This window comes from Eurytemora carolleeae, unplaced genomic scaffold (assembly GCF_000591075.1).
Source record: "Eurytemora carolleeae unplaced genomic scaffold, Eaff_2.0 scaffold918, whole genome shotgun sequence".
Taxonomy (NCBI): Eukaryota; Metazoa; Arthropoda; class Copepoda; order Calanoida; family Temoridae; genus Eurytemora; species Eurytemora carolleeae.
The window spans coordinates 166,126-179,342 of NW_019397000.1; the positions used below are offsets into that span (position 1 = coordinate 166,126).

Consider the following 13,217-nt stretch of genomic DNA (forward strand, 5'->3'; position numbering starts at 1 on the left):
AATCACAAATTACAAATTACAAATTACAAATTACAAATTACAAATTACAAATTACAAATTACAAATCACAAATTGCAATAATAAGCAAAAATAGATTAAGAGAAAAGTCACGGCACATAAAAGTGGGAAGGACAACTTGAAAGCCGTCTTAGATCTTAGAATTTATTTGTGACATTCAGTCGTAAACCAACTTTGACATGTATGATTTTTAAAATTCTCGAGCTAATAACCACTTAATACTCTTAGTCCGGGCATTTCCATACTCTGGTCGGCCTTTTTTGTGCTGTCTATATGACCGGAGACTAAGAATTTCGTTGAGACTTCACTTTTTTTAAATAAAACCATTAATATATTGTCGAAATCTGAAATGAACTCGTATCTCCGGTAATATTGAAAGTAAAAGAAGGCAGACCACATTTTGGAAATGCCAAAGCTAGGAAAATTTTGTGATTGTTAACTCTCTAGAAATTTACTTCTAAACTTGGGTTTACAATTAAATGCCGCAAATTATTTTAAAGATCAAAGACGACCTTCAATTCGTCTTGCTACTGACATGTTTCGTGGGACACCCTGGGAATTGGCAACAGTTATGTTTGTCCATGCTTATTTATTTTGCTTCTTGGCACAATTCTAATATGTGATTTATTTCTCTCCATTCGTGTTCTCCTTAACCCCGGTTTTTTTTCTATAATTTGAATTCAATCATTAGTTGGCATAGATCAATTAAAATAACATATGGGATGTCGTCTTTTTCAGATTCATGTGTGTTTCGTATTCAATAACCCTGAGGCAGAAGCTCAAAGGAGTTTAGCTCTGTCGGCGTTAAACCAGACAGAGAGAATGTGTTCTGTGCTGACTATGTGCAACTCCTTTGGGCTTCTGCCTCAGGGTCACACATAAATCTTAAAAAGACGACATATCTAGAGTCCTATCTGTTATTTTAATTTATCTATGGTTATTGATTGTTTTTATACTCAAGGAGTTGTCTGGGACAAGGACCGAACCGTTAAATCCGCGTGTGTTTATCATTCTCCTTATTGTCATTCTCCTCATTATCATCCTCCTCCTTGTCATTCTCCTCCTTGTCATTCTCCTCCTTGCCATTCTCCTCCTTGTCATTCTCCTCCTTGTCATTCTCCTCCTTGCCATTCTCCTCCTTGTCATTCTCATTATCATCCTCCTCCTTGTCATCCTCCTCCTTGTCATTCTTCTCATCATCATTCTCCTCCTTGCCATTCTCCTTCTTGCCATTCTCCTCCTTGTCATTCTCCTCCTTATCATTGTCCTCATTATCATCCTCCTCCTTGTCATTCTTCTCATTGTCATTCTTCTCATCATCATTCTCCTCCTTATCATTCTCCTCCTTATCATTCTCCTCCTTATCATTCTCCTCCTTATCATTCTCCTCATTATCATTCTTCTCCTTATCATTCTCTTCCTTGTCATTTTTCTCATTGTCATTCTTCTCCTTATCATTCTCCTCCTTATCATTCTCCTCCTTATCATTCTCCTCATTATCATTCTCCTCCTTGTCATTCTTCTCATTGTCATTCTTCTCATCATCATTCTCCTCCTTATCATTCTCCTCCTTATCATTCTCCTCATTATCATTCTTCTCCTTATCATTCTCCTCCTTGTCATTCTCCTCATTATCATTCTCCTCCTTGTCATTCTCCTCCTTGTCATTCTCCTCCTTATCATTCTCTTCTTTGTCATTTTCCTCATTATCATTCAACTTTTTCTCTTTATTCACATTTTCTTCTTTATTCACATTTTCCTCTTTATTAACATTTTCATTTTTATCCACATTTTTCTCTTTATTCACATTTTCCTCTTTAATCACATTTTCCTCTTTATTCACATTTTCCTCTTTATTCACATTTTCCTCGTCATTCACATTTTCCTCGTCATTCACATTTTCCTCGTCATTCACATTTTCCTCTTTATTTACATTTTCCTCTTTATTCACATTTTCCTCTTTATTCAGTTTTTCCTCTTTATTCACATTTTCATCTTTATTCACATTTTCCTCTTTTTTCACATCTTCCCCCTCATTCACATTTTCCTCTTTATTCACTTTTTCTTCTTTATTCATATTTTCATCTTTATGCACATTTTTCTCATTATTTACATTTTCCTCTTTTTTCACATCTTCCCCCTCATTCACATTTTCCTCGTCATTCACATTTTCCTCTTTATTCACATTTTCCTCTTTATTCACATTTTCCTCTTTTTTCACATCTTCCTCCTCATTCACATTTTCTTCTTTATTCACATTCTCCTCCTCATTCACACTTTCTTTCTCATTCACAATTTTATCTCTCTGCTGGGCACTCATATCTCCAATATCATCTCTCTCCTGTGCGTCCATATCTCCAATATTATCTCTCTCCTGTGCGTCCATATCTCCAATATTATCTCTCTCCTGTGCGTCCATATCTCCATTATTATCTCTCTCCTGGGCGTCCATATCTCCAATATTATCTCTCTCCTGGGAGTCCATTTCTCCATTATTATCTCTCTCCTGGGCGTCTATTTCTCCAATTGTAGCTATCTCCTGTGAGTCCATTTCTCCAATATTATCACCTTGTGATTCTGAAAACTTGACCCTCTCCATGTTAAATGATCTGTTAGTAGATGCGAAGTAAAGAGCAATGACACTCACTGAAGCGATCATCAAACCCGGGAAAAGAAATCTCAAAATCCTTAAAAAAAAAAAAATTAGAAAATTACTGAATATAATTGGACATTTAAACTGGAAAATATATTTGGACCCATAAATCGATAACTTGAAAAGACGACATTTAAGCAATTTAATGTATTTAATGTTGTAATAAAGCAAATACACTCTAAATACAGGGGACATTAGTTCCAAAACTGACACGTGGCCCATTTCTAACACTGAGTGTTAGAAATGGGCACAAATTTAAAGACTGGGTTTTAAGGATTGAGAGTAAAAGTCGATAATTAAAACTGTAACAAACATTTTATTAAGAATGACGAAGACAATAATTCCCAATTTTAAACTATTTTCTGGAATCAAAATTATAAAAGGAGTTCATTACAATGTTAGGTTTTCCATTTTCGAACATATCTTTTCAGCTTTTGAGTATAATCCTCAATTCAGAAAAAGTCTCACTTTCATAACATACAAAATAAATCACTGAAAGTAAAAATTATCTAATGATAACTAACTGCTAAATTATTTCTAAAATCTTAATTTCCCGCATTCTAAATAAACAATTTCCCGGATTTCTAGTTAAATTTATATTGTAAGAACAAAATAATATTGGCATTTGCCATTTTCTGTTGTGCGCAATGCCCCGTAAAATTCTAAAACAGAGAGAGGGGGATTGAATTTTGTAGATCCAGTCTTTTGGGTCTTCCCATGGGGCGAAGATGAAAACGCGCTGGGTACACTAGACGGACTGGTACGCACTGGGTACACTAGATGGACTGGTACGCACTGGGTACACTAGATGGACTGGTACGAGTAATTGTGGTAAATTCTTTACTGGTTCGGATCATGCCATAATTGGACCCTTGTGGTTTGCTTTGTTTTTTTTATATACACAGTGATGACCATAAAACAATGGAATAGGAAAACGAAATTAAGCAATACTTAAGTATATTTTATGTTGTTAAAAAGCAAATAGTTTTACTAGACACTTATCAGATCAATAATTTAGTGTAATTGATCTGTTTACACTAACCAGTTGTTGTTTTTATGTTCATAGGATTTTTGAAACTTATAACTTCTTTCTTTTTCACATTTTTCTGGTTATCACTTTAGGGTAAGATCATCAAGATTTACCTCAAAGAATTATAACCAGTGTTAAGGTTTGTTCGTAAAGGATAAGACTGAAAATACGACTGTAAACTCCTGCAATGTATTAAACAAATTACGCGTGTCTTTGATTATTTATTGATTGCCCCCAACCTCCTCCCAACTTACGTCACATAGATTCAGTTTGCAAATTACAGGTCCCAAGTCCTAAGACAGGATCGACTTTGAAGTGTCGCAAAGATTTTTCCGCTTTAACTCACTTATGCTTATTTATTAAACTATAAAGCAGTTGTTTTTAACTATAGCCTTTAAGAAATAATTGGCAAAATTCTCAACGATTTTTGCGTCTTTATCTAGTCAAAGGAAAGGTCACTTGAAAAGTTGCAATTACGCAGGCAGTCCCTTTAAAAAGCTTATTTTCTTACTTCATTTTACAATATTTTTCTTCTGCAGCAGTTGCTATACGTATAGTAGTGTTCTCTTGTTCTCGACTGTTATATAAAGATGCATTCAAACATAAACTTAATTCTGCACAGATGGTTAAACGGCTGTAGTTAACCTTCGACAGTGGAATTAAGAAAACGGATTTAAAATCTGAAATTATTCATTAAATTTTTGTTAAAAAGCTGCAAGATTATCTGTGCAAGGACTATAACTGTAATGTTCATACATTGCAGATTGTTCGAATCATGAAACGAAGCAAAATCTCCAAAACAGGTACAATCTATTTTGTGTCAGCAACCAAACTTCTAAGTGTATGGATAAGTGAATTGATTTAGATTGGGAACTAAATACATCAGAGCTGTGCAAAAAGGCATATTCTTGAATATCTTCGCTGTGCAAATTAAAATATGTTGGTATGTCTACTCCAGGATCTACTCCAAACCTTTACGCCGCCTACTGGAGTAGTTTGGTCTGACACTCCACTCTGATGGTCAACCAGACCTGCGCACTCGAAGGAGTGCAGAAAACCTGTTTTAGGGAAATACTTGGTGGAGAATATATAGGATATGAGTCTAACCTTGAAACACTAGAAGTTCGTCGAGAAAAACTCTGTCTATCGTTTGGAAAAAAATGTCTGTTAAACTCAAAGCACAGATCCCTGTTTCCTTGAAATATCCCTCTCCACAACCATAACCTTAGAGAACAGAATCTGTTCACAGTTGTTGAAGCCAGGACGGAGAGGCTAAGGAGATCATCTATATTACTGAATAGCAATTAGATAATAGTAATAGATAGATATGCTTTTACCAATATGAAAAATTTAAAATGTATAATCTTATTCCATGAATATTAATCCTCGGATTTTTATCATAATAAACTCTATTTATTTTATTTAAATGACGCACTTCCTGACCAGGAACAGCTAATTCCATTCAGTTTTTTTCAATTTGCTAAGGGAAGAGGAGCTACGCTGAATTTGAACAGTATTTTTTTTGAGTATTATTGCCAGAGGCGTATTCAGGGGGGGGGGCTTTTGGGGCTAAGCCCCCCCCCTCTGGACCAGTGAAATCTATTGATTTCCGGGGTTTTTCATGCCCCAACGGGTGCTGAGCCCCCCCCCTGGACAAATTCCCGAATACGTCCCTGATTATTACGTGTTCATGATGGATTCTGGAAGATTGTTTCTGCTCAATCGCACCTTACCGTTTTAGTTTTGGCGAGTGCAGACTTTCTTTGCCGTTTTTTTTCTTTTTCAAAATCTTTCAAAATCTTCCAAAATCCACAATGAAACCGTGAGCTGCCGCCATAGTATTTTTAGCTAGCTAATTGTTACTGTAGAGCTCGTAGATTGAGAGAATTCATATTGTCCTCTAAAACTCAAAAAATGTTGCAAAAAATCTAGAAGATTTAAACTTTAGAGTATGGTTTCCAGCGAAAAAAGGAAAATCGTTTAACAAATATTTCGCATTTTTCACGAACATTTTTTTTGCGAAATTTCGCTTCAATCTATTTCGCGAAAAAATGCGAAAATCTCGCAAAAAATGCGAAAATTTGGAATTTGTTAAAAAATTAATGCAAAATTTTTGCGAATATTGATCAAAAAAGACAAAATACAGCTTCAACACCTATGGTTTTCCCTAAAATTTTCGCGAAATGCGAAATTTTACGAAAATTTTTCGCGAAACGTTTGGTTCGCTGGAAACTGTACTGTATAGATTGTAGAGGAAGGAGAGTTAATGCATGAAAAAGGTCTGAAGCGTCTTCAGCATAAAGCATGTCATTTTCATTTAATTTTCTGACTTTAAAAAGAATGTTCCCCAAAACTTACAGAGACTCGATGTTATTTAAATCCATTTAAAGAGGTACATGACCGATTCACAACGGTACACTTGAAACCTTTATCTGAATCACAACGTGAAAGGTATTGTCGTTTTTTTAGGCTTAGAAAAAGTGTTTGTTTCTGATAATTCCTAAATGTAGAAATGCGCAACTTACTTTTGTACTTTTTTAATTTGAAAACATTCATTTTTCGAAATTATAAACATTGAACCCTTTTTAAGGGTACCATAGTTAACAATCCTTTAAATAAAAATCCTTATTCATTTATTATCTAAGTAACGTAATCACGTGACTCACAATTATCCTGTGCGCAACTCTCTTATCTTTTTTATGTGATTAATGTTTGTCAGTTTCAAAATAATATTTTAACATTATTAAAGGTAGCTGCAGTATCTTTGTGAACATTATATGCACAGATACTAAGTTCGACTATTCTAGCACTCAGTGAAAATTTGCTTTCACACTCTGTTAGAATTTGGTAACATACTGAGAATTTGCTATCACATTGGGAGAATTTGCTAAAACACAGTGAGAATTTGTTAACACACAGTGAGAATTTGCTAACACACAGTAAATACCCATAAAAAATAACACTTTATACTTATGGATTATCTAAAACTCGTCAAATTTAACGATCTTAAGGTTGAATTAGGTCATCTGAATAGAATATAGAGTTGTAATGATTTAGGAGATGATTTTGCAAAGAAAAACACGAATTATAACAGCCAAGAATTTTATGAATATTGTCTCTGAAGTCTTGTATATAGTCTTGGGCATTGGTATTCTCCGGGGTTTTTTTTATTTATTTAGGGGTTTAAAGCTTTTAGGAGAACCCACCAAAATTCTGGAAAATTTTGCTTATTTTTGTCTTGTATTTTTTTGCTTTTATTACACTATGCAAAACCTTAACTTGGGCAGAAAAAAAATCTATTCTTGTTAAATTTTGAATTAAATCAGTCGTCAGAATTTGTAGATTTTCTAAAAGCAAAAACATCATTGCATTACAAAACAACGAAACACAACAGCCAACTTTAATCCTTCGGGGGTTAATAAATGTATTTAATGTCTTGAGCAGTTTTTTTTCCAATTTAAGAATTTAAAAAAAAATCCCAACTATTTATAAAAACTAACAATTTTGTTAAAATCTAAAACCGTACTGTTTTCTAGATATAATATGAGTTACTATCTGGAGGAAATGAAACCACTAGCTTTAGCTAAGGGACCAAACCCTAATCTAAGAAAGGGGCCTAACTCTAAAATGAGGAAGGGTCCTAATCCTATTTTACAAAAGGGACCCAACGACGATCTTTTGATGTAAGTTCAATCCTAAGTATCTAAGTCATAGCCTTCCCCCCCTCCACCTGAATTTTGAGATCAAGTAATTCATATCAATCATTTTTTATTATAGAGGGTGTTTTCAGGCAAAAAATCCATGCAAGTTGACGGCCAAACCTTTTATCCAAAATTAAAAAATATTTGTTTTTTTTGTCAATACGTTCATCTGAAATAAGATGGAATGAATCTAGTACAATTCTAGATTCAAGTTTCGTTTACCAATTTTTCTAAATTTTTCTGTTTACACTTTCCATTGAAAAAAATTCAAATTGCCAATTTATGTTTTTCAATCAACATAGACCTATCTTTAACCTTTCCTACAGGATCATGTCAGTTTCCACAAAAAAATTTAGCCCCAATGTTTTAGATGTCGTTATTGGATACAAACAAACAAACAAATGAGTCAAATATCCAGGGTTACCCACAAATGATAAGATTGTAAAGACGACCTAAAACTCTTAAAAAAATGACTATCTTGAAAACATAGTCTTCTGCCTTGAATATAATCTATCAAAAGTTTATGAAATAGTTTCACAAAGAAATGAAAAAAGTTCAAATTTGCAAAGAATCATGAATATTAGGAAAAAGTTTTAATCCCGCACGTCGCCTCATAAGTCTCATCCTTGGTTGGTAACCCTGGATTTACCAACATCTATATATATAATTTGCTTGTCTTTCTGTCGGTTTGTTTGTCTGTCCGTTTGTATCCATTAAACCTCAAAAAGGCTGAACCGATAAAGCCAAAATTGTGTGTGGGACCTTACATGACCCCAGAGAAGATTTATGGAACATCAAAATTGGAAGAAAAATTCATGGAAAATTGTTGGAATTTTTTTGAATTTGAAAAGAAAAATCCGCCCAAATTTGAAAATGATTTAAGATGGCAAACTTTCAGAGCAACCGTTTATTTGTTAAACTAATTTAAAGGAAAGGAAGCGCAAAGCGCCTTAAAAGCCAAGTATTTAAAAGCATAGTATATACAGTGAAACCCTTTATAACGAATACATCGAAAGAATTCGTCACATGTCGTATTCTTCACTTTCTGATAATGGAATGTTGCAGATATTTAGTTTTTTAATTAAATGATTATATGGAACTCTTTAAAACTGTTCCCGCATATTCATGGCTATTTATTTATTTTAGCAAATACTGAAATTTACGTAATATTGTATAAAACTCATTGAAAAATTGTCAAGACGACATTTGATAAATTCTTCCGATGTATTCGTTAATAAGGGTTTCACTGTATTTAAATAGATTGTGTTTGTTAGATTTGAGTATTTACCCTGGGAGGGTCCGGACCCGGATCTTCAGAAAGGACCAAGGAAGGAGAATATTGTCGGACCTAATCCTGCAAATAGGAAAGGACCTAAGGTTAGTTCACTCCCCCATCTAGGAAAGTCAGAGATGGGGGATGCTCTACTAAAGTCGTACCGTCCCAGCATTATCGTACTGGGATTAGTTCAGACACATCGTTGACTTTATTTCAATTTTTCATTAAAAAGAAGCATTAACGCTTATTAGAAAATAGTTTCAAACGCTTATTTAAAAAAAGGTTTTGTTTAAAAATAAAACCAAAAATGATCTCAGAATAATTTCTAAAAAAATGCATTATGATCGTAAGAAATCGGAAAATAACTCATCTTTATCTGAAAAAGAAACTTTGATAATCTATAATTCACCATTTCCAAATTTTCCGAAAAAAACGATCATTTTCAATTTTTCATATCCTTTTGTCTCCATTATAAGAATTATGAGGGCCCGGCGTTTAAATATTTTTAGAAAGAAAAATTTTTGAAAAAAAAATTCCATTTTTTTTAGCCTATAAAACTCCCCGGCCACCCCTGAGTGTCCACAAAAAAATTCAGTCCAATTGGTCCAGCCGTTTGGCCGGCTATACGCAACATATATATATACGAATATCTTGTTTTATTATATAGAATAATAATCTAGAGTTAACAATTGAAAATTACAATTTATTTTAAATGAAATTTAATTAATCAAAAAAACTTTTTTTTCTCTCACTCCTGGATGTAAAATGGAGACTTCAGCAAAGAAATTTAACGTCTTCTCTCAACGCGAAAATTGTTTTGAACTTTTGAATCTGACTTTTTTACTATTTTTACTACAGGGTCATTTTGGTCCGAATCCTGACAATCGTAGACATATGCACTTAGACAAACAGACAAATCAGAATACTGAAGAAGGTAATTTTAACCATTGCGTATTTTTTAATCTATCTTTGTTGTGGTCCCGAACTATGCAAAGGAATTGAGTCCTTGCCACAAACTCGAATTTTCTTATCCCTATATCTTTGCAATCTTTTCAAATTAAATTAATTTATCTAATAGAATATATAACTTGAAATATCTAGGATCTATACCATCAGGTTGCAAAGATATAGTGGTTGAAAATCGGAAGTTTGTGGCAAAGACTCAATTGCCTTAGGAGCTTTCTTTTTCGCAGAGTCTTTATGTATATATTCATAAATTCAAGTAAATCTCCATCTATTTGTAGAGCACATGGTATATATATATCTCCATCATTTTGTCTTATATTAACAGTAAAGGTTCAAGTAAATCTCCATCTATTTGTAGAGCACATGGTATTTATATATATCCATCATTTTGTCTTATATTAACAGTAAAGGTTCAAGTAAATCTCCATCTATTTGTAGAGCACATGGTATATATATATCTCCATCATTTTGTCTTATACTAACAGTAAAGGTTCAAGTAAATCTCCATCTATTTGTAGAGCACATGGTATATATATATCTCCATCATTTTGTCTTATACTAACAGTAAAGGTTCAAGGCCATCTCTTTAAAATTCACCATTTTCAATTGAAGTTTCTCTGCAAGTAAATTGCGCATTTCTGAGGTTGCTAAAACAATGGAGGAAGTTTTAATATTTTTCATATTATTTTGAACGATGAAAAAATATCTAAATTTTATTTCATAATTGACAAAACTCGAACTATGTAATTAATGACTTTAGTCTGACAAGAAATGTTATTTTTAATGGAAAAGAAATAATATTTATTTTTATATTTTAACAAAAACTTTGATCTCTATTTTAATAATAGCCCATGCATTGGCTATATAGACAATATGAAACAAAATTATTATTTTCTTCAGTCTCTCTTTTGAGAAGAAATATCACTTAGAATATTTTTGCTATTTGTAGCAGTTGAAATATTGATTTATATTCAATTTTGAAATATAAATCCTTATCTGAAGCCTCACAGAGATCCAGACTACAGTACAAAGTTGCATCAATTTTATGACTGGATTCGACTTTGAAGTGTCAAGGATTTGAATTTTACCCTACTATAACTGACTTGTACATCTTTGAATCCCTAAACATGTTTTTATCTTTAGTTTTGGCAACTTGGACGTTTTGTGCATGATAGTTTCCACTTACAGTAATCCAATGGATGCAAGCTTTCACGCGAAAATAGATGAGAGTTTTGCCAATTTCTTCTTAAAAACTAAAACTAGGAAAAACTTTGCTGCTGTAATAAAGTTTCTAGGGCTATACAATCAAAGTATATAAGTGATTTAGTTAGTTAAAATCAAAAGCCAAGGCGTTGCGACACTTCAAAGTTGACCTAGTCATGAAAACTTTTCATATCAGTCTGGATCTATGTGCACTGAGTCCTTTCTAACCAGTAAAAATGTTGTTTATCACTGTAGTATAAAGTTATCAAATGTTTATAATTTTTAAAAAATACATAATTTTAGATGAGTCTCAGCTGAAACTAAATGCGCAGATTTGTGATGCAATAGATGAAATTGTGAATGTAAGAATCAAAACTAAAAGTGCTTAAAGGGACCATTCATGAAATTTCATGTGACCACCATTAAAAACGTGACATGCCAGATTCACAACGACACCTTTGATCATGGGAATAATAATACGAACACGCTCTTTTCCCCCTTTAGTAAAAGTAAATTCATCCTATATGAAGCATAAAGTCTGACCGCGTCAACCTTATTGCACTGGCTAGTCTTGTCCATAGAGCCAGACACAGTACAAACTGGGAGCAGAAAGGCCGACCCGGCTCGGAAATTCAAATTTACTACGGCTGCCCGTTTGAATGATATCATTGTTTCCTGATTTGTAGAAATTCAATTTCTCTGAATTTTCTTTTATTTCTCTGCTACATAAATGCCTCGGATTTTTGCTCAAATTTAATGCATATATTATTCTGAATCAATTCTTTAAATGGAGGGTCACTTAAACTACGTTGACAGTCCCTTTAAATAATTTGAAATTCTAAATTTAGTAAAATGATAAAAACATTATGAAACAGATGGAACTTCTGAAAGTAGAGGAACTAGAGAAACTGGAGGAACTAGAGGAACTGGAGGAACTAGAGGAACTGGGGGAGAGAAATGATATTATTATTATTATTATTATTATTATTATTATTATTATTATTTCTATCATTATTATTAACTTATCTTTTATCATTGTTATCATAATTTTCATCTTAATTGTTATTGTTATTATCATTATCATTATTATTATTGTTATCATTATGTTTCAAAAAACTACTTTAGCATTTTGTGGATGAAGTTCTCAAAAAAACAATATGATATAGAATGATTTATTTTAGAAATATCCGAAGCTGGAGAATCTATTGGAAATGAGTCTGATGGCACGGATGACAATATTCAGATAAATCAGAATCTGATCGAGTCTGATATATCTGAAGATTCTGATATATCTGAAGATTATGATTGTTGAAATAAAACGTCACACTTCAGCACAGGACTTTATTCAGTAAATTTTAACATCGATGTAGAAAAGTTAAAACCTGCAAAAAATACAATAAATTACATAGAAAGGATAAAAGAAAAATAATTGAATATGAAGAAGTTTCTTTAAACTGCATTGATACAACAAATGACAATAAAGGAATTTTCTTATTATTTTATTCCGATTAAGTGGCATTTTCTTTAAAGCAATTCAAAATAGGAAAGAATTTTAAATCAAAAATAATTAACTTGTTTACATTAGCCGAAAAAAAGCCATAAAAGTAGAGGTTTCTGGACATGTAGTCCAGTGTGAATGATGGTTTGCATCATTCTGAAATATTGTAGGTTATAATCAAAATCAAATGATTTTAAATTATATTTGACTTTAACTATGCAGTTCACTTGATCTGTTTGATAATGAGTGAATGAATGTTAACATGTGGATAATTCCCTCATAATGAAAATACCCATACAGTGGATGTTGGGTATACACCGGAAGGCCCAGGTAGTTAAGATTGAAGTAGGACGACCTTTGTTTTAATATGTTAACAATAATGTGTCTGAAAATACAGGCGAACAAATCATTTTGTATCATCAGGGAGAAGGAAGTTTAATTTGATTTGTTTTGTATAATATCTTTTTTTAGATAAAAAAGTTTGAAATGTATAATAAAATAAAATTCTTCGAACATTCAATTTCTTTTTTTTGTAAAACTTTTCAAATTTTTAAAGACTCTATACAAAATAAAACATCTTTGATAAAAAATTATCATACGAATAAAAAATCAATGCTTCTTACCCTGGAATAACCAGGGTTCAGATGCATTTGGTTTCTTCAGATTCAGTCGCGTTTTGGTAGTTCAACAAAAGTTAAACTTTTTCATTATAAAACTCAGCCGTCGACGAAAATGTAAAAAAGAGAAAAAGGAGACAAGCATGGACTTTCTAATCCCTGTAACTTTACAACCCATAATTTTGTAGACCTTATAGATATATCAAGCTATGTTAGAACCATCATTATTATAGAACCAGGATCAACTAGTAGCTT

The 13,217-nt window shown here is 32.6% G+C and overlaps 1 protein-coding gene across 2 annotated transcripts; it reads right to left on the reverse strand.

Moving 5' to 3' along the window:
• Positions 1–35: 35 nt before the first annotated feature.
• On the reverse strand, positions 36–4,336 carry LOC111710942 (myb-like protein X). 2 transcript variants are annotated; one of them, XM_023485148.1, is made up of 3 exons: positions 4,213–4,336; positions 3,815–3,883; positions 36–2,705 (listed from the first exon to the last, which is right to left on the reverse strand). In XM_023485148.1, the coding sequence occupies exons 1-3, from the start codon at positions 4,215–4,217 to the stop codon at positions 1,007–1,009; spliced, it is 1,773 nt and encodes a 590-aa protein (XP_023340916.1). In that variant the 5' UTR covers positions 4,218–4,336; the 3' UTR covers positions 36–1,006. The 2 variants fall into 2 exon arrangements, with proteins under 2 accessions (XP_023340916.1, XP_023340917.1); XM_023485149.1 differs by lacking the exon at positions 3,815–3,883.
• Positions 4,337–13,217: the final 8,881 nt, after the last annotated feature.